Source organism: Melanerpes formicivorus, unplaced genomic scaffold, assembly GCF_026170545.1.
Source record: "Melanerpes formicivorus ecotype bairdi unplaced genomic scaffold, bMelFor1.0.p_v2 SCAF_711, whole genome shotgun sequence".
In the NCBI taxonomy this organism is placed as follows: domain Eukaryota; kingdom Metazoa; phylum Chordata; class Aves; order Piciformes; family Picidae; genus Melanerpes; species Melanerpes formicivorus.
Genome location: NW_027143063.1, coordinates 46,627 through 73,891, shown reverse-complemented (window position 1 = coordinate 73,891; position 27,265 = coordinate 46,627). Strand labels below are relative to the sequence as shown.

General features: G+C 60.6%; 1 protein-coding gene and 1 pseudogene across 1 annotated transcript; one reads left to right on the top strand and one right to left on the bottom strand.

Annotated features, from left to right (window-relative positions):
* LOC137460691 (disks large-associated protein 1 pseudogene) overlaps window positions 1-24,455 on the bottom strand; it is a 38,352-nt pseudogene extending 13,897 nt beyond the window's left edge.
* LOC137460692 (uncharacterized protein DKFZp434B061-like) lies at window positions 20,619-21,683 on the top strand. Its single transcript, XM_068170873.1, has one exon. It carries the CDS (start codon window positions 20,619-20,621, stop codon window positions 21,681-21,683), a length of 1,065 nt encoding a protein of 354 aa, XP_068026974.1.
* Window positions 24,456-27,265: the final 2,810 nt, after the last annotated feature.

Sequence of the window (27,265 nt, the reverse complement as noted above, 5' to 3'; positions counted from 1 at the left end):
AGCAGCAGAAACAGCTTCAGCTCCTAAATGCTGCCTGAGAGCTCCAACCAACCTGGGACTGAAGAGCAAATTAAAGGAGGGAAGGGGGGAGAGGAGAGAAGGAGGGAGGGGAGAGGGGGGAGGGAATCACCACAGCGTGGTGGGAGCTGGGAGGGAGCTCAGCACCACATCCCCAGGGCTCTGGAGCCCCTCCAGGCATGGGGACTCCACCACCCCCCTGGGCAGCCTTTGCAGGGAGTAAATTGTTCCTCATGGCCAACCTAAACCTCCCCTGGGGCAACCTGAGGCTATTTCCTCTCCTCCTGTCTCTTGTTCCTTGGGGGCAGAGCCCCAACCCCCCCCCCCCCCCCCCCCCCCCGGGTCCAGCCTCCTCTCAGGGAGCTGCAGGGAGCAGTGAGCTCTCCCTCAGCCTCCTCTGCTCCAGGCTCAACACCCCCAGCTCCCTCAGCTGCTGCTCCCCAGCCCTGCTCTCCAGCCCCTTCCCCAGCTCTGTTGCCCTTCCCTGGCCCTACTCCAGCCTCTCAAGGTCCTTCTGGCAGGGAGGAGCCCAGAACTGAACCCAGCACTCAGTACTGAGTCCAGGGGGGACAATCCCTGCCCTGCTCCAGCTCCACATCCATTGCAGCTCCAGGCCAGGCTGCTGGAGGCCACCTGGGCACAGAGAAGCTCTCTCCTCTTCTCCAGGCTGCTCTCAGCCACTCTGCCCCCAGCCTGTAGCACTGCATGGGGTTGCTGTGGCCAAAGTGCAGCCCCTGGCACTTGGATGTGTTCAATCTCCTGCCCTTGGCCTCTGCCCCTCTGCCCAGCCTGGCAAGGTCCCTCTGCAGAGCTCTCCTGCCCTCTAACAGCTCAACTCCTGCCCCCAGCTTGCTGTCAGCTGCACATTTCCTGCTGATGGACTCCATCCCCTCCTCCAGATCATCAGTGAAGATATTGAGCAGGCTGGGGCCCAGCACTGCTCCCTGGGGCACACCACTGGTGCCTGGCTGCCAGCTGGAGGCAGCAGAAGCCACTGAAGAGAGAGCTTTGGAGCCCTCTACCAGCAGCACCTGGGAGGAGCCAGAGGGTGGAAAATGAGCCTGCAGTCACCTCCAAGTCTCTCAGTGTCCCTTCTTAAACTGAGGAGCCCAGAACTGGACTCAAGGTCCTCTTAGGGCATCAAAGCAAAGCAAAGCAAAGCAAAGCAAAGCAAAGCAAAGCAAAGCAAAGCAAAGCAAAGCAAAGCAAACCAAAGCAAAGCAAAGCAAAGCAAAGCAAAGCAAAGCAAAGCAAAGCAAACCAAACCAAAGCAAACCAAAGCAAACCAAAGCAAACCAAAGCAAACCAAAGCAAACCAAAGCAAACCAAAGCAAACCAAAGCAAACCAAAGCAAAGCAAAGCAAACCAAAGCAAAGCAAAGCAAAGCAAACCAAATCAAATCAAAGCAAATCAAAGCAAAGCAAAGCAAAGCAAAGCAAAGCAAAGCAAAGCAAACCAAAGCAAAGCAAACCAAAGCAAAGCAAACCAAAGCAAAGCAAAGCAAACCAAAGCAAACCAAACCAAAGCAAACCAAACCAAAGCAAAGCAAACCAAAAAGCAAAGCAAACCAAAGCAAAAAGCAAAGCAAACCAAATCAAACCAAAGCAAAGCAAAGCAAACCAAATAAAAGCAAAGCAAAGCAAACCAAATCAAAGCAAACCAAACCAAAAAGCAAAGCAAACCAAATCAAACCAAACCAAATCAAATCAAACCAAACCAAATAAAAGCAAATCAGACCAAACCAAATCAAACCAAACCAAACCAAATAAGACCAAACCAAATAAAAGCAAATAAAACCAAACCAAATAAAACCAAAGCAAGTAAAACCAAAGCAAAGCAAAGCAAAGCCCACACCTAAATGCTGACAAAAGAAGGTTCTGCCCCTGGTCAGGTGGAAGGAGCAGTCTGCAGCCACTCTGCCCCAAGGCTGCCTGCAGCCTTTCACCCAGCACCCAGCAGAAAGCTCTCCCCAGCCCTCTGTGTGCCTTGGGCAGCCACTTGTGCTCTCAGGCAGCCCCACGCTGGCCTCCAGCCCCTCTTGGCCAGCTGACCTCCCTGTGGGGGTTGGCACTGCCAGGGAGCACAGGAGCTTTGGGCACTGGCTGTGATGTCTGACTGAGCTTTTGGCCTCTGAGAGGCTGAAGGACAGTGAGAGAAGCACAGCCTGGCCTGAGCAGACTGACTGACATCATCTCCTAGAGCCAGGGGTGGTGCTGGGGGGGGAAGCAAAGAGAACTCAGCCTTCTGCTCCCTGCTCTTGTGGCCATTCCTCCTCTGACTGGAGCCAAAAAAGAGCCAATTTGGTGATTTGGTGGTCAGAGAGTCCTGCAGCCCACTGCAGCCCGCTGCGAGCGCAGCCCGGGGGGAGAAGCAGGGCAGGCCAGGGGGAGCTGGAGCAGCAGGGAGGTGGGAGGACAAGGGCTTGCTTGGAGAGGCACAAAGCTGGCCACAGAGCAGGAAGAGCAGCAGGGCTTATTTTGGAGAGCTCCAGGGAAGAAGCCAGCAGGAAGCTCTTGAAGGTTTTGCAGCAGGGCTTCGAGAGGCTTTGGCAGCCCTGGCTGCTGGCTGCCCGCTGGAAGATTCTCTTGGCTGCAGGTCTCTGGCTCCTGCACGGAGCTCTGCTCTGCCTGCCCGGCCCTGCTCTGCAGCCCACACATCCCTACAAGGCCACCAGGCTCAGGGGGGCTCCTGCTGGCAAGCAGCCCCGAGGAGAAGCAGCTGGGAGTGCTGGGGAGCAAGTTCCCTACCAGCCAGCAAGGTGCCCTCATGGCCAGGGAGAACAGAGGTGTCCTGGGGGTATGGAGCATGGTGAGGCCAGCAGGGCAGGGGAGGCTCTCCTGCCCCTCTGCTCTGCCCTGCTGAGGCCACAGCTGCACTGCTGGGGCCAGCTCTGGGCTCCCCAGTCCCAGAGTATGCAAGCCAGATCAAAGCAAACTGCATCTTCCTGGCCACCAGAACCCTTCCTGACTTGCCTGCTCTTGGGACATCAAAGGTCTAAGCTAAAGCTCCTGCACAAAGCTCCTGGTCCTGTGCAGCTCACAGGGCTGAGACTGAGCACAGAGGTGGAGGAGAAATTGGTTTGGTGCTTGCTTCAGTGGGAAGGAAGGAATCTGGATGGAAGAGAGAAGGGAAGGAGGTTGGAAGGAAGGGAGAAGGTCAGGGGAGGCTGCAAGGCTGCTGAGGGGCCTGGAGCAGCTCTGGCAGCAGCAAAGGCTGAGAGCCCTGGGGCTGAGAGCCTGCAGCAGAGCAGCCCCAGAGGGCAGCTGAGCAATGCTCAGCAAGAGCTGAAGGAGCTGTGGGGGGCAGGAGGCTGGGGCCAGGCTCTGCTGAGTGGTGCCCAGGGCCAGGCCAAGGGGCAGAGCCTGGCAGGCAGGAGGTGGCAGCTGAGCAGGAGGAGAAAGTGGTTTGGGGAGAGGCTGCTGGAGGCCTGGAGCAGGCTGCCCAGAGAGGTTGTGGAGTCTGCTGGTGTGGAGAGCTCCCAACCCCCCCTGGGCACTGTGCTGCTGGGCAAGCTGCTGGGGGGGCCCTGCTGGAGCAGGGCTGGGGCTGGGGGAGCTCCAGACTCCCTGCTGGGATTCAGGGGTCCTTGGGCTGGGGAAGGAATCAGCCTTGAACCTTGTCTGCCTTCACTCTGTGATTATCAGACTCACAGAATGGTTCAGGTTGGAAGGGACCTTAAAGATCATCCAGCCCCAAGCCCCTGCCCTGGGCAGGGACACCATGCCCTGGATCACCTGGGCCCCAGACCTCCCACCCCCCTGCACCATGTCATGGATCCCAGAGGGCTTTAGGTGGATGTTGTTCCCCCCTCTGTGCTTCAGGAAGCCCCCAGGGGGACCCTGCAGCAGCCCCCAAGCCTCACCTGCCAAGAGAGGTTTCAGTCACAGACTCATGGCAGTGCTTGGACTGGCAGAGCCCTCTGGGGCCATCAGATCCAACCCAGCAATGCCTCAGTGATCCTCCTGGATGCCAACTCAACATCCCAGTGCTAACCTCCCAGCAGAGAGAGGAGAAACCAAAGCCAACCCCCCTGGTGCCCAGGCTGGCTTCCTGGATGGGGCAGTGATTAAAAGCCCTTTGAAGCTCAACCATCAAAGCCTCTTTAGAGCTATTGATTGCTGCTGGATGTGAATAATTAATCAGCTGCAGCAGAGCAGCCCCAGAGGGCAGCTGAGCAGTGCTCAGCAAGGGCTGAAGGAGCTGTGGGGGGCAAGAGGCTGGGGCCAGGCTCTGCTGAGTGGTGCCCAGGGCCAGGCCAAGGGGCAAGGGGCAGAGCCTGGCAGGCAGGAGGTGGCAGCTGAGCAGGAGGAGAAAGTGGTTTGGGGGGAGGCTGCTGGAGGCCTGGAGCAGGCTGCCCAGAGAGGTTGTGGAGTCTGCTGGTGTGGAGAGCTTCCAACCCCCCCTGGGCACTGTGCTGCTGGGCAGGGTGCTGGGGGGGCCCTGCTGGAGCAGGGCTGGGCTGGGGCAGCTCCAGAGGTCCCTTCCCAGCCCTCCCTGCTGGGGTTTGGTGACTGTGGTGGTGAGGAAGCTCTGTGCCAGGGGAGGTTCAGGCTGGAGGTGAGGAGAAAGTTCTTGCCAGCAAGAGAGATTGGCCCTGGGGATGTGCTGCCCAGGGAGGTGGTGGAGTCCCCAGCCCTGGAGGTGTTCAAGCGGGGATTGGATGTGGCACTTGGAGCTGTGGTTTAGTCATGAGGTCTGTGGTGCCAGGTTGGACTTGATGATCTTTGAGGTCTCTTCTAACCTTGGTGACACTGTGAGACTGTGCTGCTGTGAGCTATGCTGCTGTGAGCTGCTGTGAGCCTGAGACTGTGCTGCTGTGAGCTGCTGTGAGCTGCGCTGCTGTGAGCTGCTGTGAGCTGTGCTGCTGTGAGCTGCTGTGAGCTGTGCTGCTGTGAGCTGTGCTGCTGTGAGCTGCTGTGAGCTGTGCTGCTGTGAGCTGTGCTGCTGTGAGCTGCTGTGAGCTGCGCTGCTGTGAGCTGTGCTGCTGTGAGCTGTGCTGCTGTGAGCTGCTGTGAGCTGCGCTGCTGTGAGCTGCTGCTGCTGTGAGCTGTGCTGCTGTGAGCTGCTGTGAGCTGTGCTGCTGTGAGCTGCTGTGAGCTGTGCTGCTGTGAGCTGTGCTGCTGTGAGCTGCTGTGAGCTGCGCTGCTGTGAGCTGCTGTGAGCTGTGCTGCTGTGAGCTGCTGTGAGCTGCGCTGCTGTGAGCTGCTGTGAGCTGTGCTGCTGTGAGCTGCTGTGAGCTGCGCTGCTGTGAGCTGCTGCTGCTGTGAGCTGTGCTGCTGTGAGCTGTGCTGCTGTGAGCTGTGCTGCTGTGAGCTGCTGTGAGCTGTGCTGCTGTGAGCTGCTGTGAGCTGTGCTGCTGTGAGCTGTGCTGCTGTGAGCTGCTGTGAGCTGCGCTGCTGTGAGCTGTGCTGCTGTGAGCTGTGCTGCTGTGAGCTGCTGTGAGCTGCGCTGCTGTGAGCTGCTGTGAGCTGTGCTGCTGTGAGCTGCTGTGAGCTGCGCTGCTGTGAGCTGCTGCTGCTGTGAGCTGTGCTGCTGTGAGCTGCTGTGAGCTGTGCTGCTGTGAGCTGCTGTGAGCTGTGCTGCTGTGAGCTGTGCTGCTGTGAGCTGCTGTGAGCTGCGCTGCTGTGAGCTGCTGTGAGCTGTGCTGCTGTGAGCTGCTGTGAGCTGCGCTGCTGTGAGCTGCTGTGAGCTGTGCTGCTGTGAGCTGCTGTGAGCTGCGCTGCTGTGAGCTGCTGCTGCTGTGAGCTGTGCTGCTGTGAGCTGTGCTGCTGTGAGCTGTGCTGCTGTGAGCTGCTGTGAGCTGTGCTGCTGTGAGCTGCTGTGAGCTGTGCTGCTGTGAGCTGTGCTGCTGTGAGCTGCTGTGAGCTGCGCTGCTGTGAGCTGCTGTGAGCTGCGCTGCTGTGAGCTGCTGTGAGCTGTGCTGCTGTGAGCTGCTGTGAGCTGTGCTGCTGTGAGCTGTGCTGCTGTGAGCTGCTGTGAGCTGCGCTGCTGTGAGCTGCTGTGAGCTGCGCTGCTGTGAGCTGTGCTGCTGTGAGCTGCTGTGAGCTGTGCTGCTGTGAGCTGCGCTGCTGTGAGCTGCTGTGAGCTGTGCTGCTGTGAGCTGCTGTGAGCTGTGCTGCTGTGAGCTGCGCTGCTGTGAGCTGTGCTGCTGTGAGCTGTGCTGCTGTGAGCTGTGCTGCTGTGAGCTGCTGTGAGCTGTGCTGCTGTGAGCTGCTGTGAGCTGTGCTGCTGTGAGCTGCGCTGCTGTGAGCTGCTGTGAGCTGTGCTGCTGTGAGCTGCTGTGAGCTGCGCTGCTGTGAGCTGCTGTGAGCTGTGCTGCTGTGAGCTGTGCTGCTGTGAGCTGCTGTGAGCTGCGCTGCTGTGAGCTGCTGCTGCTGTGAGCTGTGCTGCTGTGAGCTGCTGTGAGCTGTGCTGCTGTGAGCTGCGCTGCTGTGAGCTGTGCTGCTGTGAGCTGTGCTGCTGTGAGCTGCGCTGCTGTGAGCTGTGCTGCTGTGAGCTGCTGTGAGCTGCGCTGCTGTGAGCTGCTGTGAGCTGCGCTGCTGTGAGCTGTGCTGCTGTGAGCTGCTGTGAGCTGTGCTGCTGTGAGCTGCTGTGAGCTGCGCTGCTGTGAGCTGCTGCTGCTGTGAGCTGTGCTGCTGTGAGCTGCTGTGAGCTGTGCTGCTGTGAGCTGCTGTGAGCTGTGCTGCTGTGAGCTGTGCTGCTGTGAGCTGCTGTGAGCTGCGCTGCTGTGAGCTGCTGTGAGCTGTGCTGCTGTGAGCTGCTGTGAGCTGCGCTGCTGTGAGCTGCTGTGAGCTGTGCTGCTGTGAGCTGCTGTGAGCTGCGCTGCTGTGAGCTGCTGCTGCTGTGAGCTGTGCTGCTGTGAGCTGTGCTGCTGTGAGCTGTGCTGCTGTGAGCTGCTGTGAGCTGTGCTGCTGTGAGCTGCTGTGAGCTGTGCTGCTGTGAGCTGTGCTGCTGTGAGCTGCTGTGAGCTGCGCTGCTGTGAGCTGCTGTGAGCTGCGCTGCTGTGAGCTGCTGTGAGCTGTGCTGCTGTGAGCTGCTGTGAGCTGTGCTGCTGTGAGCTGTGCTGCTGTGAGCTGCTGTGAGCTGCGCTGCTGTGAGCTGCTGTGAGCTGCGCTGCTGTGAGCTGCTGTGAGCTGTGCTGCTGTGAGCTGCTGTGAGCTGTGCTGCTGTGAGCTGCGCTGCTGTGAGCTGCTGTGAGCTGTGCTGCTGTGAGCTGCTGTGAGCTGCGCTGCTGTGAGCTGCTGTGAGCTGTGCTGCTGTGAGCTGTGCTGCTGTGAGCTGCTGTGAGCTGCGCTGCTGTGAGCTGCTGCTGCTGTGAGCTGTGCTGCTGTGAGCTGCTGTGAGCTGTGCTGCTGTGAGCTGCGCTGCTGTGAGCTGTGCTGCTGTGAGCTGTGCTGCTGTGAGCTGCGCTGCTGTGAGCTGTGCTGCTGTGAGCTGCTGTGAGCTGCGCTGCTGTGAGCTGCTGTGAGCTGCGCTGCTGTGAGCTGTGCTGCTGTGAGCTGCTGTGAGCTGTGCTGCTGTGAGCTGCTGTGAGCTGTGCTGCTGTGAGCTGCTGCTGCTCTCCTGGGCTCCCCTGGCTTGCTGGGCACCACTGCACCCCAGAGCTCTCCCTACAGATAATGGGCAGGGGGTGGAAGGGGCCTCTGGAGCTCATCCCCTGCCCAAGCAGCCTCAGCCAGGGCAGGTCCCCCAGCAGTACAGGCAGGAGGGGCTGGAAGCTCTGCAGAGGAGGAGGAGACTCCCCAGCCCCTCTGGGCAGCCTGCTCAGGAGGGGGGGCAGGAGATTGCTGAGAGAGGGCAGCTCAAGGGTTTTGTCCTGCTGCCTCTGGGGCTCAGTTCCTCAGAGGGCTGGGGGCCCCAGTGCCTTCTGGAGGGGGGGTGCTCCCTCTCCCCCTCCTGCAGCCCCCCTCAGCCATGCCAGGAGGGGTGGGGGGGCAGTGGGGTCCCTGCAGCCCCCCTCAGCCATGCCAGGAGGGGTGGGGGAACAGTGGGGTCCCTGCAGCCCCCCTCAGCCATGCCAGGAGGGGTGGGGGAACAGTGGGGTCTCTGCTCCTCCTCTGCACCACATCCCCACAGGAAGGTTTCCTTTGCTGAGAGAGGGTCACAGCTGCCCAGAGGGCCAGGAGCTGCCCTCAGAGGGCCAGGAGCTGCCCTCAGAGGGCCAGGAGCTGCCCTCAGAGGGCCTCCTGGCCACCCCCCCTGCAGGCAGCAGGGGAAGCTCCCAGCCCAGCAGCCTGCCCAGCAGGATCCACCTCGCCTCACCCTGCTCCCCCACCAGGAGGGAGCTGGGGCCCAGGGGGTATCCATTTACCTCTCCATTTCTCTCTTCCCTTTTGCCTTCTCTCCTTTATCTTCCTCCCTTCCAGTCTGGGTTATGTGGGGGCTGCCAGCTGGGCTTATTGCTCTTTGTCCCCTCCTAAAACAAAAACAAACAAGAGTTACACTCAGGCTCCAGGGCTGCAGCAGGAGAGGGGTCCCCAGCAGGAGCCACCCAGGCTGCAGCCTGAGCTGGGATGCTCTCCCCTCTGCCACTGCCTGCAGCATGGCCTCAGCTGGGAGCAGAGCCTGCTGCTGCTGCTGCAAGTCTCAGCTGAGAGCCTCCTGGGCACAGGGAGAGGCAGCAAGTGCAAGGGGCTTGGAGGCCTCCTCAGTGCTTCCCAGCATCCCAGCATGGCTCAGGCTGGGAGGCAGCTCAGAGCTCATCCCCTCCAAGCTCCCCTCCATGCCCAGGGACTCCTCTCAGCCACACTCAGCTGCTCAGGGCCTTCAAGTCCCTTCCAACCCAGCCCAGTCTGGGAGCTTCTGATGTGTGCATCCTTCAATCCAGCTGGTTAAGGCCTCAGAGCAGAGCCCTGAGCAGCCAGCCCTGGCTGAGGATGTCTCTGCTGACTGCAGAAGCCTTGGCCTGGATCACCTGGAGAAGGCTTTTCCCACCCAAAGCTGCCTGGGAGTCCAGGAAACATTTCTCTGGGGTGGTTGGAGGCTGTGCTTAGCCAAATCCTGCTGCTCCAGAGCTCAGCTGAGGCTGTGGCAGCTCTGCAAGCTGCTCTGCAAGGCTGCCTTCTGCTGGGGTGATCTCCATGGCAGCATCATGGAGTCCCAGAATGCCCAACCCAACCCAACCCACTCAACTCAACCCAACCCAACCCAACTCAACCCAACCCAATCCAACCCAACCCAACCCAGTCCAAACCAACCCAACCCAGTCCAACCCAACTCAACCCAACCCAATCCAACCCAACCCAACCCTGTCCAACCCAACCCAACCCTGTCCAACCCAACCCAACCCAGTCCAACCCAACCCAACCCAACCCAACCCAGCTCTTAAGAATATCCAGACTGCTGGTGGATTATCCCAGCAGGGCTCAGGCTAGGAGGGAGCTCAGAGCTCAGCTGCTCCAACCTCCCCTCCATGCCCAGGGACACCTCTCAGCCACACTCAGCTGCTCAGGGCCTCATCCAGCCTGGCCTGCAGCACCCCCAGGCAGGAGGCAGCCACAGCCTCCCTGGGCAGCCTGGGCCAGAGGCTCAGCAGCCTCACACTCAACAACTTCTTCCTCAGCTCCACTCTGAGCCTGCTCTGCCTCAGCTCCAAACCCTTCCCCCTGGGCCTGGCTCCAGACCCCCTCAGGAGCAGTTCCTCTGCAGCCTTCCTGCAGGATCCCTTCAGGTGCTGGCAGCAGCTCTGAGGTGCCCCTGGAGCCTTCTCCTCTGCAGGCTGCACAGCCCCAGCTCCCTCAGCCTGGCCTCCCAGCAGAGCTGCTCCAGCCCTGGCAGCATCTCTGTGGCCTCCTCTGGCCTCTCTCCAGCAGCTCTGTGTCCTTCTCCTGCTGGGGACAGCAGAGCTGGAGGCAGGACTGGAGGTGAGGTCTGAGCAGGGCAGAGCCCAGGGGCAGAATCCCCTCTCTCACCAAGAGCTAAGGAGTGAGGAGCAAGAGGCTGGGGCCAGGCTCTGCTCAGTGGTGCTCTGGGGGGGGTGCTGCTGCCCCTCTGCCCTGCCCAGCCCACACCTGCAAGGCTGGGTCCAGCTTGGGGCTCCCCAGGTCAACAGAGACAGAGAGCTGCTGGGGAGAGGCCAACAGAGGCTGTGAGGAGGAGGAGGGGACTGGAAGAGCTCTGCTGTGAAGGCTGAGAGCCCTGGGGCTGCTGGGTGTGGAGAGGAGGAGGCTGAGAGGGCAGCTGAGCAATGTCTCTCACTGGCTGAGGGGTGCTGTGAGGATGCAGCTGCCAGGCTCTGGCTGGGGCTGCCCAGGGGCAAGGAGCATCAGGCACGAGTGGAACCTGGGAGGTTCCTCCTCACCATGGGGAGGAGAAATTGTTTGGGGGGAGGCTGCTGGAGGCCTGGAGCAGGCTGCCCAGAGAGGTTGTGGAGTCTGCTGGTGTGGAGAGCTTCCAACCCCCCCTGGGCACTGTGCTGCTGGGCAGGGTGCTGGGGGGGCCCTGCTGGAGCAGGGCTGGGCTGGGGCAGCTCCAGAGGTCCCTTCCAATTGCTGTGATTCTGGGTCTGTGACCTGGGGGTGCTCACTACAGGGGGGGCTTGCCAAGATGAGCCTCAAGGGTCCCCTCCAAGCCCATGCAATCTGTAGTTCCATGATTCTGAGGGCCTGGAGATCAGGTTTGATGAGGAGAGGCTGAGGGAGCTGGGGTTGCTTAGCCTGCAGAAGAGGAGGCTCAGGGGAGACCTTCTTGCTCTCTGCAACTCCCTGAAGGGAGGTTGGAGCCAGGTGGGGGTTGGGCTCTTCTCCCAGGCAGCCAGCACCAGAACAAGAGGACACAGTCTCAAGCTGTGCCAGGGGAGGTTCAGGCTGGAGGTTAGGAAGAAGTTTTTCATATAGAGAGAGATTGGCCCTTGGGATGTGCTGCCCAGGGAGGTGGTGGAGTCCCCATCCCTGGAGGGGTTTGGGAAGAGCCTGGCTGAGGCCCTTGGTGCCATGGTTGAGCTGATCAGATGGTGCTGGGGGAGAGGTTGGACTGGATGAGCTCTGAGGTCTTTTCCAAGCTGGTTAATTCCATTCCATTCCATTCCATTCCATTCCATTCCATTCCATTCCATTCCATCCCATCCCATTCTGTGCCTCCCAGCACAGAGTCAGTTTGGGGTCCCTCTGCTCGAGGAAGCCTTCCTCTCCCCCAGGCCAACCCCATTCTCCTCCCTGGGGTCTGGCCTGTTTGGGGCCAGCTGTCAGACTTAGAGCCCAGAAACTCCAGGGCTGGCTGCCTGGCAATGCTGGGAAGAGCTCAGCTGGCTCCAGTGATCCCTTTGCAATCTTGTGGGAGCACCAAATCTATCCCAAATCCACCCAAACCAGGAGTGGAGCCAGGAGTTATGTAAGCCCAGGCTACTATAAATGGCTTCTTGTGGCAGGCTATTTAAAGCCCCTCTCAGATCTGTCATCCTCCTCCTCTGCTGCCTCACACACAAATAAAATCAAAGGGAAAAACACAAACCACAAGGGGAGGAGGGAAGGAAAAGCAGGGAGAGAAGAGAGCAAGGCCCCAGAAGGGGTTGGGCTGGAAGGGGCCCAAGGTCATCCAGCTCCAACCCCCTTGCCATGGGCAGGGGCAGCTCCAGCCAGCCCAGGCTGCTCAAGGCCTCATCCAGCTTGGTCCTGAGCACCTCCAGGAAGGAGGTGTCCCTAACTTCCCTGAGCAACACATCTGTGAGCCAGGCTTCTGTTGTTGAGCTGGAGAGCAAGCTCAGCCCCCATGGGGGCCAGGTGCTCCTGCACAAGGGGACAGAAGAGCTTGGTCCAGATGGTGCCCAGAATGTGATCTACATGGTGCCCAGAATGACTCCATGGAATCACTGAATGGAGAGGATAGGATGGGATGGGATGGGATAGGATAGGATAGGATAGGATAGACCAGACCAGGTTGGAAGAGACCTTCAAGATCATTGAGTCCAACCTATCATCCAACATCACCTAAACAACTCAACCATGGCACCAAGGGCCACATCAAGTCTCCTCCTGAACACCTCCAGGGATGGGGACTCCACCACCTCCCTGGGCAGCACATCCCAAGGGCCAATCTCTCTCCCTGGCAAGAACTTTCTCCTCACCTCCAGCCTCAACCTCCCCTGGCACAGCTTGAGACTGTGTCCTCTTGTTCTGCTGCTGGGGGCCTGGGAGAAGAGCCCAACCCCCAGCTGGCTCCAACCTCCCTGCAGGGAGTTGCAGAGAGCAAGAAGGTCTCCCCTGAGCCTCCTCTTCTGCAGGCTAAACAACCCCAGCTCCCTCAGCCTCTCCTCCCAGGGCTGTGCTCCAGACCCCTCCCCAGCTTTCTTGCCCTTCTCTGGACACCTTCCAGCAGCTCAACCTCTTTCCTAAGCTGAGGAGCCCAGAGCTGGACACAGGACTCAAGGTGTGGCCTGAGCAGTGCTGAGCACAGGGCACAAGGACTTCCCTGCTCCTGCTGGCCACACTCTTCCTGCTGCAGCCCAGGATGCCCTTGGCCTTCTTGGCCCCCTGGGCACACTGCTGCCTCCTGTTCAGCTGCTGTCCCCCACTCCCCCCCAGGTCCCTCTCTGCCTGGCTGCTCTCAGCCACTCTGCCCCCAGCCTGTAGCACTGCCTGGGGTTGCTGTGGCCAAAGTGCAGCCCCTGGCACTTGGATGTGTTCAATCTCCTGCCCTTGGCCTCTGCCCCTCTGCCCAGCCTGGCAAGGTCCCTCTGCAGAGCTCTCCTGCCCTCTAACAGCTCAACTCCTGCCCCCAGCTTGCTGTCAGCTGCACATTTGCTGCTGCTGGACTCCATCCCCTCCTCCAGATCATCAATGAAGATATTGAGCAGGCTGGGGCCCAGCACTGCTCCCTGGGGCACACCACTGGTGCCTGGCTGCCAGCTGGCTGTGGCACCATTCACCACCACTCTCTGGGCTCAGCCTCCAGCCAGTTCCTAACCCAGCTCAGAGAGCTGCTGTCCCAGCCAGGGGCTGACAGCTTGGCCAGGAGGTTGCTGTAGAGGATGGTGGCAAAGGCCTTGCTGCAGTCCAGGCAGACTCCATCCACAGCCTGCCCCACAGCCACCAGGCAGTCACCTGGGCATGGAAGGAGCTCAGGTTGGTCAGGCAGGACCTGCCCTGCCTGGATCCCTGCTGGCTGGGCCTGAGCCCTTGGCCATCCTGTAAATGCTGTGTGAGGAGCTTGGAATCTCATCCAGCCCAACCCCCTGCAGCCAGCAGGGACAGCCCCAACCAGAGCAGGCTGCTCAGAGCCCCAACCAGCCTGCCCTGCAGTGCTGCCAGCCATGGGGCAGCTCCCAGCTCTCTGGGCAGCCTGGGCCAGGCTCTCCCCACCCTCAGGGGCAAACATTTCTCCCTTCTCTCCACCCTCTTGCAGTCCAAACCATCCCCCTTGGCCTGGCACCACAGGCCCTGAGAAGAAGTCTGTCCCCAGCCTTCTGCTCACCCCTGGAAGCACTGCAAGGCCACCAGAAGGTCTCCCTGGAGCCTTCTCCAGGCTGCACAGCCCCAACCCTCCCAGCCTGGCCTCACCTCAGAGTTAGCTTTGGGGCTCTGCTCAGCTCCACTCTTTCCTCCCAGCACTGCTGTGGCCTCCTCTGACCCTTCTCCAACAGCTCCAGGTCCACTTTTTGGCTCATCTTGCTGCTGCTCTTTCCTCCCTGCCCTCTGAAGCAGCTCTCTGACAAAGCAGCCCAGGAAAGAGAGATTTTTATTCCCTCCTCTTCCTCCCACAGCATCCCAGAGGACAAAAAGAACCTCCTGCACCATGTGAGCTGACCTCCAATCTCTGCAGGAGGAGACTCCCCCAGCCTGGGCTCAGCCCTGAGCAGCAGGGCTGCAGGACAAAGAGCAAGGGAGGCAGCAGGGATGTTTCTTCTTCCCAGAAGAAACTGGGCCAGGAGAGGGCAGGAGACAAGGGAGAGGGCAGAGCTGTGGGGGCACCACCTGAGCTCTGCTCCTGCTGCTCCTGAGATCAACCACCACAGGCAAGAGGACTCTCAAAGGGACAGGGATGAAGGTCAGGACCCTCTTTTCTGCCCTGAAATAGCTCTTCAAGTTCAGAAGGCAACTTCCCCCCCTCCCCTCCCCCTTTCCTTAGCTCCTTTGTTCACATTTCCCCATTGTGTCTCTTTTTCCCTTTCCATCTGAGCAGACATCATCCAACTGTGAGCTTGATTCCTTTGGCACCTGGTGGTGACATCTTCAAGGCCTTTTAATGGCCTCACTGGCCCCAGAGAGGGAAACCATGGCCACAGGAAGGCTGTGGCAGAGAGCAGCCAGAGGAAGGCCTCAGCACCTTCAGGACACCACATCCCCACGTGGGGAAAACCCCAAACAAACAGCACAGAGAGCTTCCTCACCACCACAGTCACCAAACCCCAGCAGGGACGGCTGGGAAGGGACCTCCTGAGCACCCCCAGCCCAAGCCCTGCTCCAGCAGGGCCCCCCCAGCAGCACAGTGCCCAGGAGGGGTTGGCAGCTCTCCACACCAGCAGGCTCCACAACCTCTCTGCTCCAGGGAGGAAGGGGAGGCTCTCAGGTAGCTTCCCTGCAAGAGTTCTGGCTGCCATCTGCAGCAGGCAGGGCTGGAGGCAGGCTCCAGGAGCAGCCTTCCCTGTGAGCTGGGAAGCAGCCCTCTGAGAGCATGCCCTGAGGTGTGCAGCAGCAAAGCCTTGCCTGCTGCTGAGGGAAGGTGGCTGACAGCTCTGCAAGCTCCCTGCAGCCAGCTGACACTGCTGGGGGGCCTGAGGCTGCCACACTTCACACAGCCTCTGTGGCCTCAGGCTCTGCAGCCTGCTCCCCAGCACCTCCCCAGGCAGGAGAGCTCCAGGAAGGAGATGCACTGCCCAGACCCCCAGAACCACAGAGGGGTAGGGCTGGGAAGGGACCCCTGGAGCTGCCCCAGCCCTGCCCTGCTCCAGCAGGGCCCCCCCAGCAGCTTGCCCAGCAGCACAGTGCCCAGGGGGGGTTGGAAGCTCTCCACAGCAGCAGACTCCACAACCTCTCTGGGCAGCCTGCTCCAGGCCTCCAGCAGCCTCCCCCCAAACCACTTTCTCCTCCTGCTCAGCTGCCACCTCCTGCCTGCCAGGCTCTGCCCCTTGCCCCTTGGCCTGGCCCTGGGCACCACTCAGCAGAGCCTGGCCCCAGCCTCTTGCCCCCCACAGCTCCTTCAGCTCTTGCTGAGCATTGCTCAGCTGCCCTCTGGGGCTGCTCTGCTGCAGGCTCTCAGCCCCAGGGCTCTCAGCCTTTGCTGCTGCCAGAGCTGCTCCAGGCCCCTCAGCAGCTCTGCAGCCTCCCCTGGGCTCTCTCCAGCAGCTCTCTGTCCCTCTGGGCCTGGGGAGCCCAGCACTGGAAGCAGGACTGCAGCTGTGGCCTCAGCAGGGCAGAGCAGAGGGGCAGGAGATCCTCCCTTGCCCTGCTGGCCACACTCTTCCTCATGCCCCCCAGGAGGCCTTCTTGGAGCCACTGCTGGCCCCTGGGGACCTTGTTGTCCCCCAGCAGTCCCAGCTCTTCTCCATGCAGCTGCTTCCCAGCAGGTCCCCCCCTGCCCTGTGCTGGGGAAGGGGTTGGGGGGCTCCAGCCAAGGATCAAGGTGAGGGCTGCAGAGCTGCCTTTGACTTTGCAGGGGCCTGGAGCAGCCAGCACTCAGCACCACTCTGTGACTGCCTCCTCTTTCCTCCTCTGCCAGGCAGCAGCCTCCTGCAGCAGGGAGGACAATTATGAAACACTTCCCCTTCATCCCACAAAAGTCTCTGCTGCTCCAAACACAGTCAGGAAGGGCAAAGCCAGCCCTTGCCAGCAAGAGGAGCTGAGCTGAGCTCCTCTGAGGGATCTGCTGCTCAAAGTGGGGCAGGAGGAGGCTTTTCTGGCTGCTGCTCAGCAGCCTCTATTTTTAGACTGGGCAGGGAGACAATGGGAAACACAACCTGGAGCTCCTGTGGCACCACCTGGGCTCCCATTTACCTTCTCATGCCATTGGCAGGGAGGGGAATGGATCTCAAGCAGCTTGAGCAGGTGGCTGGGACAGCATGGTCCAGTTAGCTGCATCCACAGGGATCGAGGATGGGTCTTGGGAGAGGCTGAAGAGGAGGAGGAGGAGGCTTGGGATGCTTCAGGGCTGTCAAGGGAACAGAAAGTAGCCATAAATAAACCTGAAGTGAGATGGAGGGAAGGGGGTTGGTGGGTGGAAGTTCAGCTGAAGCTCCCCACAGCCCCTCTGGAACAAATCCATGTATGGCTGGCCCTGGGTCCCTGCACTCAGCCAAAGGAACCTGGCCCAGAGGAGGCAGCAAAGCAGGGAGGGGAGGCAACAAACCCCAGCCAGGCAGAGCAGCTCTCCATAGGCTCAGGGAATGGGCTGGGTTGAGAGGCACCTTCAAGGTCACCCAGCCCCAACCTCCTGCCAGGGGCAGGGACACCTCCTAGCAGCCCAGGCTGCTCCAGGCCTCATCCAACAGGATGGGATGGGATGGGATGGGATGGGATGGGATGGGATGGGATGGGATGGGATGGGATGGGATGGGATGGGATGGGATGGGATGGGATGGGATGGGATGGGATGGGATGAACCAGGTTGGAAAAGACCTCAGAGATCATCCAGTCCAAGCTTTCACCCAACACCTCCTGACTAACAAAACCATGGCACCAAGTGCCACATCCAATCCCCTCCTGAACACCTCCAGGGATGGGGACTCCACCACCTCCCTGGGCAGCACATCCCAAGGGCCAATCTCTCTTGCTGGCAAGAACTTCTTCCTAACATCCAGCCTGAACCTCCCCTGGCACAGCTTGAGACTGTGTCCTCTTGTTCTGCTGCTGGCTGCCTGGGAGCAGAGCCCAACCCCCACCTGGCTCCAACCTCCCTGCAGGGAGTTGCAGAGAGCAAGAAGGTCTCCCCTGAGCCTCCTCTTCTGCAGGCTAAGCAACCCCAGCTCCCTCAGCCTCTCCTCACAGGGCTGTGCTCCAGACCCCTCCCCAGCTTTCTTGCCCTTCTCTGGACACCTTCCAGCAGCTCAACCTCTTTCCTAAGCTGAGGAGCCCAGAGCTGGACACAGGACTCAAGGTGTGGCCTGAGCAGTGCTGAGCACAGGGCAGAAGGACTTCCCTGCTCCTGCTGGCCACACTCTTCCTGCTGCAGGCCAGGATGCCCTTGGCCCCCTGGGCACACTGCTGCCTCATGTTCAGCTGCTGTCCACCACTCCCCCCAGGTCCCTCTCTGCCTGGCTGCTCTCAGCCACTCTGCCCCCAGCCTGTAGCACTGCCTGGGGTTGCTGTGGCCAATGTGCAGCCCCTGGCACTTGGATGTGTTCAATCCAGCCTGGCCTGGAACACCTCCAGAGAGGGGACATCCCTGAAGCCCTGTGATGGTCAAGCCTTCAGGAAAGCCTTACCAACTCTTCCCAACCCTCAATCCAACCCCAGCATGGCCACTAAACCCTGTCCCCAAGTGCCATGGCCACAGGGCTCCTGAACACCTCCGGGGGTGAGGATTCCTCCACCTCTCTGGGCAGTCTGCTCTTGGCCTTGCCAACCCTCAAGGGGCAGAAATTGTGCCTCCTGTCCAACCTGCACCTCCCCTGGGACATCCTGAGGCCATTTCCTCTCCTCCTGTCTCTTGTTCCTAGGGAGCAGAGCCCAACCCCACCCTGGCTGCAGCCTCCCTTCAGGGAGCTCTCCCCTCAGCCTCCTCCACACTGAGCTCTTCCTCAGCTGCTCCTCCCCAGCCCTCTTCTCCAGACCCTTCCCCAGCTCTCTTGCCCTTCTCCAGACCTCCAGCTCCTCCCTGGCCCTTCCTGGGGTGAGGGTCCCAGAACTGAGCTCCCCAACACTTCAACCTCTGCTTTTTCATCCTCCCTTCCCTGTCATCCAGTTTGTCCCTCCACCCCCACCCCTGCCATGAGCCTTTGCCTCTCTTTGCTGCCTTATTCTGCCTCTCTTGCTGCCTCTCCAGCTCCTGGCAGCTCCCAGGGCCGCTGGTGGAATGAGGTTGGAGTTTGCTGCAGTTTTATTTGCAGTGATTCCATTCAAAGGGAAAAAAAAAGCAGCCCCTTTTTGGGGGGGTTGTTTTTGAGATGCTTTTGGAGGCAATTTCCTCTCTGCAGAGAGCTGAAACCTTGATGGGATGCTCCAATTCACTCAGGATGGGAGTTATTTAGGTCCCAGCTCAACCAGCAGCCTTGGGGAGGAAGCTTCTTTTGCTCTATTTCCCCTTAAATTGTCAGGGCCATCACTGCAGGGAGGAGTGAAAGAGCTCTCCTGGGCCCGGGGTTGCTGCCTGAGGAGCACTCAAGGCTCTCTTCTTTCCCCCCTGGACATCCAAAGTGGTGTCCCCAGAGCAGATCCTTTGGTTTGGAGCTCAGGGATGCTTTAAGCATCTTCTGCACAGCCCCAGAGGGGAGCTGAGCAATGCTCAGCAAGAGCTGAAGGAGCTGTGGGGGGCAAGAGGCTGGGGCCAGGCTCTGCTGAGTGGTGCCCAGGGCCAGGCCAAGGGGCAAGGGGCAGAGCCTGGCAGGCAGGAGGTGGCAGCTGAGCAGGAGGAGAAAGTGGTTTGGGGGGAGGCACAGCCTCCCCTTGGGACTCTGCTCTTGGGAGGGTCCTGGCCAGGCTGCAGAGCTGGGCAGAGAGGAACCTCATGGAGTGCAGCCAGGGGCAAGGGCAGGGTCCTAGCCCTGGGGAGGACAACCTCCTGCAGCAGGGCAGCTGAGTGGGGACCTGCTGGGGAGCAGCTCCAAGGAGAAGGAGCTGGCAGAGCTGGGGGACAACAAGGTCCCCAGGAGTCAGCAGAGTGCCCTGGGGGCTGAGGCAGCCAAAGGTGCCCTGCAGAGCATGAGGAAGAGTGTGGCCAGCAGGGCAAGGGAGGTTCTCCTGCCCCTCTGCTCTGCCCTGGTCAAGACACATCTGGAGCCCTGGGGCCAGATGGAGGCATTTGTCCTTATTAAGCTTCCTGAGGTTCACCTTTGCTCAGCTCCCCACACTGCGCAGCTCTCCTTCCCAGCCTGCCCAACCCTCCAGCCTCTCCAGCCTCTCTCCTGCCCACCCTCCCCAACCTCTCTCCTCCTCACCCTCTACAACCTCTCTTCTCTCCAGCCTGCCCAACCTCTCCTCCCCACCCTCCCCAACCTCTCTCCTCCCCAACCTCTCCTCCCCACCCTCCCCAGCCTCTCTCCTTCCCAGCCTCCCCAACCTCTCTCCTCCCCAGCCTCTCTCCTCCCCACCCTGGATGAAGGGATTGAGTCCATCAGCAGGAAATGTGTAGATGACACCAAGTTGGGAGCAGATGTTGGTCAGTTAGAGGGCAGGAGAGCTCTGCAGAGGGACCTTGCCAGGCTGCGCAGATGGGCAGAGGCCAAGGGCAGGAGATTGAACACATCCAAGTGCCAGGGGCTGCACTTTGGCCACAGCAACCCCAGGCAGTGCTACAGGCTGGGGGCAGAGTGGCTGAGAGCAGCCAGGCACAGAGGGACCTGGGGGGAGTGGTGGAGAGCAGCTGAACATGAGGCAGCAGTGTGCCCAGGGGGCCAAGAAGGCCAAGGGCATCCTGGCCTGCAGCAGGAAGAGTGTGGCCAGCAGGAGCAGGGAAGTCCTTCTGCCCTGTGCTCAGCACTGCTCAGGCCACACCTTGAGTCCTGTGTCCAGCTCTGGGCTCCTCAGGTCAGGAAAGAGGTTGAGCTGCTGGAAGGTGTCCAGAGAAGGGCAAGAAAGCTGGGGAGGGGTCTGGAGCACAGCCCTGGGAGGAGAGGCTGAGGGAGCTGGGGTTGCTTAGCCTGCAGAAGAGGAGGCTCAGGGGAGACCTTCTTGCTCTCTGCAACTGCCTGCAGGGAGGTTGGAGCCAGGTGGGGGTTGGGCTCTTCTCCCAGGCAGCCAGCAGCAGAACAAGAGGACACAGTCTCAAGCTGTGCCAGGGGAGGTTTAGGCTGGAGGGGAGGAGAAAGTTCTTGCCAGCAAGAGAGATTGGCCCTTGGGATGTGCTGCCCAGGGAGGTGGTGGAGTCCCCATCCCTGGAGGTGTTCAGGAGGGGATGGGATGTGGCACTTGGTGCCATGGTCTAGTCATGAGGTGTTGGGTGAGAGCTTGGACTGGATGATCTCTGAGGTCTCTCCCAACCTTGGTGATTCTGTGAGACTGTGATCATCCAGCCCAAGCCTCCTGCCACAGCAGGGTCTCCCAGGGCAGGTCACCCAGGAACACATCCAGGTGGGGCTGGAAAAGCTCCAGAGCTGCAGGCTCCACAACCTCTCTGAGCACTAACTTAGAGCAGGTTGGAGCTAAAAACAGAGCAGGCTGCTCAGAGCCCCAACCAACCTGCCCTGCAGTGCTGCCAGCCAAGGGAACTCCTCCCACCGCCGCGGGCAGCCTGGGCAAGGCTCTCCCCACCCTCAGGGGCAAACATTTCTGCCTTCTCTCCACTCTCAACCTCCCTCTTGGAGTCCAAACCATCAGCCCTGGTGCTGCCACAACAAGCCCTGCTTAAAACTCTTTCCTCAGCTTTCTCCTGGGCCCTCTGCATGTACTCAAGAGCTGTTTGCTTATCACTTTCTGAAGCTCCTTGGCAAACACAGCTCAGGGGACTGTGGGACCAAAGAGCCCAATTCAAAACTGCTTCCACACATCAGCTAAGGAACCAAAGAGCAGAGGGAGATGGGAAGGCAGCAGGGAGCTGTGATTGCATCCAGGGTAGTAGAATTGCAGCTTGGCAGCTGTGGACTCAAGGTGACTCAAGCCTGCCCGGAGCTGAACCGCAGCAAAGCCTGCCCGGAGCGGAACCGCAGCAAAGCCTGCCCAGAGCGGAACCGCAGCAAAGCCTGCCCGGAGCTGAACCGCAGCAAAGCCTGCCCGGAGCGGAACCGCAGCAAAGCCTGCCCGGAGCGGAACCGCAGCAAAGCCTGCCCGGAGCGGAACCGCAGCAAAGCCTGCCCGGAGCTGAACCGCAGCAAAGCCTGCCCGGAGCTGAACCGCAGCAAAGCCTGCCCGGGGCGGAACCGCAGCAAAGCCTGCCCGGAGCTGAACCGCAGCAAAGCCTGCCCGGGGCGGAACCCCAGCAAAGCCTGCCCGGGGCGGAACCCCAGCAAAGCCTGCCCGGAGCGGAACCGCAGCAAAGCCTGCCCGGGGCGGAACCCCAGCAAAGCCTGCCCGGAGCGGAACCGCAGCAAAGCCTGCCCGGGGCGGAACCCCAGCAAAGCCTGCCCGGAGCGGAACCGCAGCAAAGCCTGCCCGGAGCGGAACCGCAGCAAAGCCTGCCCGGGGCGGAACCGCAGCAAAGCCTGCCCGGAGCGGAACCGCAGCAAAGCCTGCCCGGAGCGGAACCGCAGCAAAGCCTGCCCGGGGCGGAACCCCAGCAAAGCCTGCCCGGAGCAGAACCGCAGCAAAGCCTGCCCGGAGCGGAACCGCAGCAAAGCCTGCCCGGGGCGGAACCGCAGCAAAGCCTGCCCGGAGCAGAACCGCAGCAAAGCCTGCCCGGAGCAGAACCGCAGCAAAGCCTGCCCGGAGCGGAACCGCAGCAAAGCCTGCCCGGGGCGGAACCCCAGCAAAGCCTGCCCGGAGCGGAACCGCAGCAAAGCCTGCCCGGGGCGGAACCCCAGCAAAGCCTGCCCGGAGCGGAACCGCAGCAAAGCCTGCCCGGAGCGGAACCGCAGCAAAGCCTGCCCGGAGCAGAACCGCAGCAAAGCCTGCCCGGGGTGGAACCCCAGCAAAGCCTGCCCGTGATGGAACTGCAGCAACGCCTGCCCTTGGCAGAACCGCAGCAATGCCTGCCCAGGGCCGAACCCCAGCAAAGCCTGCCCGGGGCCGAACCGCAGCCAAGCCTGCACGGAGCGGAACCGCAGCAAGGACTGCCAGGAGCTGAGCTGCAGCAATGCCTGCATGTGGTGGAACCGCAGCAAAGCCTGCCCGTGGCAGAACAGCAGCAAAGCCTGCCCGGAGTGGAACCGCAGCCAAGCCTGCCCGGGGCGGAACCCCAGCAAAGCCTGCCCGGAGCCGAACAGAACCCAAGCCCTGCCCAGAGCCGATCCGAACCCAAGCCCTGCCCAGAGCTGATCCGAACCAAAGGCTGCCCAGAGCTGAATGGAACCCAGCCCCACCCAGAGCCAAACCCAAGCATGCTCAGTGCTGATCCAAAGCCCACCCAGAGCCGATCTGAACCCAAGCCCTTACCAGAGCCGAACTGAACCCATGTCCTGCCCAGAGCCGATCCAAACCCAAGCCCACCCAGAGCCAAACTGAACCCAAGCCCTGCTCAGAGCCGAACCGAACCCAAACCTGCCCAGAGCCAATCCGAACCAAAGCCCTGCCCAGAGCCGAACTGAACGCAAGCCCGCCCAGAACCGAACCAAATCCTAGCCCTGCCCCGAGCTGAACCAAACCCAAGTCTGCCTGGAGCCAAACTGAACGAAACCCTGCCTGCAGCTGCAAGCAAAACAATCCCTGTCCAGAGCTGAAAGCAAACCAAATCCTGCCCAGAGCTGAACCGAACTAAAGGCTTCTCAGAGCTGAACCAAACTAAAGCCTGCCCAGAGCTGCACCGAACCAAAGCCTGGCTGGAGCTGAACCCAAGCCCACCCAGAGGCAAACCAAACCCAAGCCTGCCCAGAGCTGATCCAAAGCCCGCCCAGAGCCGATCCGAACCCAAGCCCTGCCCAGAGCCAATCCGAATCCAAGCTCTGCCCAGAGCCGAACCATAGCCCCACCCAGAGCCAATCCAAACCTAAGCCCTCTCCAGAGGCGATCCGAACCCAAGCCCTGCCCAGAGCCAAACCGAACCCAAGCCCTGCCCAGAGCCAAACCGAACCCAAGCCCTGCCCGGAGCTGAACCAAATGCAAGCCCGCCCAGAACCGAACTGAACACAATCTGCCCGGAGCTGAACAGAACCATACTCTGCCTGCAGCTGCAAGCAAACCAAAGCCTGCCCAGAGCTGAACCAAAGCCTGCCCAGAGCTGAACTGAACTAAACCCTGCCCGGAGCTTCACCGAACTAAAGCCTGCCCAGAGCTGCACAGAACCAAACCCTGCCCGCAGCTGCAAGCAAACCAAAGCCTGCCCAGAGCTGAACCAAAGCCTGCCCAGCGCTGCACAGAACCAAAGCCTGCCCAGAGCCGAGCCAAACCCAAGCCTGCACGGAGCTGAACCAAACCATGTCCAGAGCTGAAACAAACCAGACCCTGCCCACAGCTGCAAGCAAACCAAATCCTGTCCAGAGCTAAAACGAAACAAACCCTGTCCAGAGCTGAACCAAAGCCCGCCCAGAGCCTATCCAAAGCCCACCGAGAACTGATCTGAACCCAAGCCTGCCCAGAGGCAAATCAAAGCCCGCCCAGAGACGAACCAAACCCAAGCCTGCCCAGAGCCGAACCAAAGCCCACCCAGAGCCAATCCAAAGCCAAGCCCTGCTCAGAGCCGAAGCGAACCCAAGCCCGCTCAGAGGCAAACCAAAGCCCGCCCAGAGGCGAACCAAAGCCAAGCCTGCCCAGAGCCAAACCAAAGCCCACCCAGAGCCGATCCAAAGCCAAGCCCTGCTCAGAGCCGAAGCGAACCCAAGCCCGCCCAGAGGCGAACCAAAGCCAAGCCTGCCCAGAGCCTAACCAAAGCCCACCCAGGGCTGATCCAAACCCAAGCCCTGCTCAGAGCCGAAGCGAACCAAAGCCTGCCCAGAGCCAAACCAAACCCAGCCCTGCCCAGAGCCGAACCAAACCCAAGCCCCGCCCGGAGCCGAACCAAACCAAAGCCTGCCCAGAGCCAAACCCAAGCGTGCCCAGAGCCAAACCCAAGTCAAGCCTGCCCAGAGCTGAAGCAAAGCCCACCCAGAGCTGATCCGAACCCAAGCCCTGCTCAGAGCAGAAGTGAACCAAAGCCTGCCCAGAGCTGAACCGAACCCAAGCCCTGCCCAGAGCCGAACCAAACTTAGCCCTGCCCAGAGCTGAACTGAACCCAGCCCTGCCCAGAGCTGAACTGAACCCAAGCCCCGCCCAGAGCCAATCCCAACCCAAGCCCACCCAGACCTGATCTGAACCCAAGCCCTGCCCAGAGCCGATCCGAACCAAAGACTGCCCAGTGCTGAACAGAACCCAAGCCCCACCCAGAGCCGAATCAAAGCCTGCCCAGAGCCGAACCGAACCCAGCCCTGCCCAGAGCCAATCCGAACACAAGCCCTGCCCTGAGCCAAACCCAAGCCCGCCCAGAGCCGATCCGAACAAAAGCAGGTCCAGAGCTGAACTAAACCCTGCCCAGAGCTGCAAGCAAAGCAAACACTGCCCAGAGCTGGACCCAACCATGTCCTGAACTATCCCATGGCCCCCGGCACCTCATCTCTACCCCTTTGAAACACCTGTAGGGCTGGGGACTCCACCACTGCCCTGGGCAGCCTGGGCCAGGCTTGGACAACCTTCAAGGGGAAGAAATTATTCCTCATGGCCAACCTGAACCTCCTGTGGAACAATCTGAGGCTTTTTCCCCTTGTCCTGTCGCTTGCTCCGTGGTAGCTGGAAGCCAAGTTTGGGTCCTTCAAGGAGCTGCAGAGAGTGGGCTGCAGATGCTGGCCTGGTCAGCTGGTGGAAGACATTTGCTCCAGACACCTGAGGCTGATTTCTTGCTTGGTGACATCATCAGTTTTGACTTGCAGATGATTAAATCCTCCTTGTAGCCAAACTACCACTTATGGACTTAGTCATTCGATCAAAGCTCCTCAGAACCTGAAACCCTCTGCGAGCTGACTTTGAATGAGATCTTAACAACTTAATACCAGCTCCCTGCTGCGAGCCTGATTAGCAGAGACAGGTGACAATAGCAGTGAATCCCAGCTTGGGTGGGATCATCAAGCACCCAAGGAAAACATTCCCTCCCCCAACCCCTCTAGCTTTCAACCAGAGGAAAAGCCCAGGCAGAGAGGCTTGATGAGGAATCCAACTCCATCCCAACTCAGCTCCAACTCTGAGCCTGGGGCAAGGGAATGAAAACACAAAGATGCTCCCAGGGCTGGAGCAGCTCTGCTGTGAGCACAGGCTGAGGGAGCTGGGGCTGTGCAGCCTGCAGAGGAGAAGGCTCCAGGGGCACCTCAGAGCTGCTGCCAGCACCTGAAGGGATCCTGCAGGAAGGCTGCAGAGGAACTGCTCCTGAGGGGGTCTGGAGCCAGGCCCAGGGGGAAGGGTTTGGAGCAGAGGCAGAGCAGGGTCAGAGTGGAGCTGAGGAAGAAGTTCTGCAGTGTGAGGCTGCTGAGGCTCTGGCCCAGGCTGCCCAGGGAGGCTGTGGCTGCCTCCTTGCTGGGGGTGCTGCAGGCCAGGCTGGATGAGGCCCTGAGCAGCTGAGTCTGGTTGAGAGGTGTCCCTTTGGGAGATGCTTTAATGGCCAACGTGGTGCTGAGTTGTGGGTTGGACTTGATCACCTTACAGGGCTTCTCCAACCAACACAACTCTGTGCTTCCATGACCCTAAGAGTCTTCTCCAACCACCACAAGTCTGTGTTACCATGACCCTAAGAGTCTTCTCCAACCCAACTCTGTGACTCCATGACCCAAAGGTTCTTATTCAAGCAAAGGTCTTCTGATGTAAATCCAAGAGCAAGAGCTCTCTGTGCTCTCTGTGCCTCCTGGGTTATGATGCTATCTGGGATGCCACAGATCCACTCAACTACACAACAATCATATTCCTACCGCTGTTCCCTCTCCATGGCTTGTAGGTCCCAAGCCCTCCTAGCCCCCAGCAGAGCCCAGCAGTAGCTGCATCCCCTGCCAGCATTTCAATGAAGGATGAGGAGGGTGAAAGATCCAAGTGCCAGAAGGGCTTCCCAATGAATGGAGCCTTGGGGAACAAAGGGAGGCCTTGACGGGAAGGCTTCTCCACTGGGAGCCTATACACAGCAATCACTGAGGCTTTTCATCCTGCTCCTTGAAAGGGAACCCCCAGCCAGAGGGCAGGGGAAAGAGGAACTTGGCTTGGGAAGCTTCATTTTTGATTCACAACCTGGCAGCAGCACCCAGAAGCAGCAAAGGGAGCAGGGGCTGCAGGCAAGGGAGCAGGGGCTGCAGGCAAGGGAGCAGGGGCTGCAGGGGGGAGCAGGGGCTGCAGGCAAGGGAGCAGGGGCTGCAGGCAAGGGAGCAGGGGCTGCAGGCAAGGGAGCAGGGGCTGCAGGGGGGAGCAGGGGCTGCAGGGGGGAGCAGGGGCTGCAGGCAAGGGAGCAGGGGCTGCAGGCAAGGGAGCAGGGGCTGCAGGCAAGGGAGCAGGGGCTGCAGGCAAGGGAGCAGGGGCTGCAGGCAAGGGAGCAGGGGCTGCAGGCAAGGGAGCAGGGGCTGCAGGCAAGGGAGCAGGGGCTGCAGGCAGGGGAGCAGGGGCTGCAGGCAGGGGAGCAGGGGCTGCAGGCAAGGGAGCAGGGGCTGCAGGCAAGGGAGCAGGGGCTGCAGGCAAGGGAGCAGGGGCTGCAGGCAAGGGAGCAGGGGCTGCAGGCAGGGGAGCAGGGGCTGCAGGCAGGGGAGCAGGGGCTGCAGGCAAGGGAGCAGGGGCTGCAGGCAAGGGAGCAGGGGCTGCAGGCAAGGGAGCAGGGGCTGCAGGCAAGGGAGCAGGGGCTGCAGGCAAGGGAGCAGGGGCTGCAGGGGGGAGCAGGGGCTGCAGGGGGGAGCAGGGGCTGCAGGCAAGGGAGCAGGGGCTGCAGGCAAGGGAGCAGGGGCTGCAGGCAAGGGAGCAGGGGCTTACACTTTGCCTTCTTGCCCTCCTGAGTCTCTCCTCAGCCACCTCTGCAGCTGCCCAGGTGCCTCTGGCTGGCTCCAGCCACCCTTCAGCCTTGTCAACAGCACCACTCAGCTTGGTGCCATCCCCAGAGCTGCTGAGGGGGCCTCAACTTTGCTGCCTACAGCAGTGATGAGGAGATTGAGCAGCACTGTTCCCAGGAGAGACCCTTGAGGGACTCCAGTTCCCTCAGCCTCTCCTCACAGGGCTGTGCTCCAGACCCCTCCCCAGCTTTCTTGCCCTTCTCTGGACACCTTCCAGCAGCTCAACCTCTTTCCTAAGCTGAGGAGCCCAGAGCTGGACACAGGACTCAAGGTGTGGCCTGAGCAGTGCTGAGCACAGGGCAGAAGGACTTCCCTGCTCCTGCTGGCCACACTCTTCCTGCTGCAGGCCAGGATGCCCTTGGCCTTCTTGGCCCCCTGGGCACACTGCTGCCTCATGTTCAGATGCTGTCAACCAGCATCCCCAGGTCCCTCTCTGCCTGGCTGCTCTCAGCCACTCTGCCCCCAGCCTGTAGCACTGCCTGGGGTTGTTGTGGCCAATGTGCAGCCCCTGGCACTTGGATGTGTTCAGTTTCT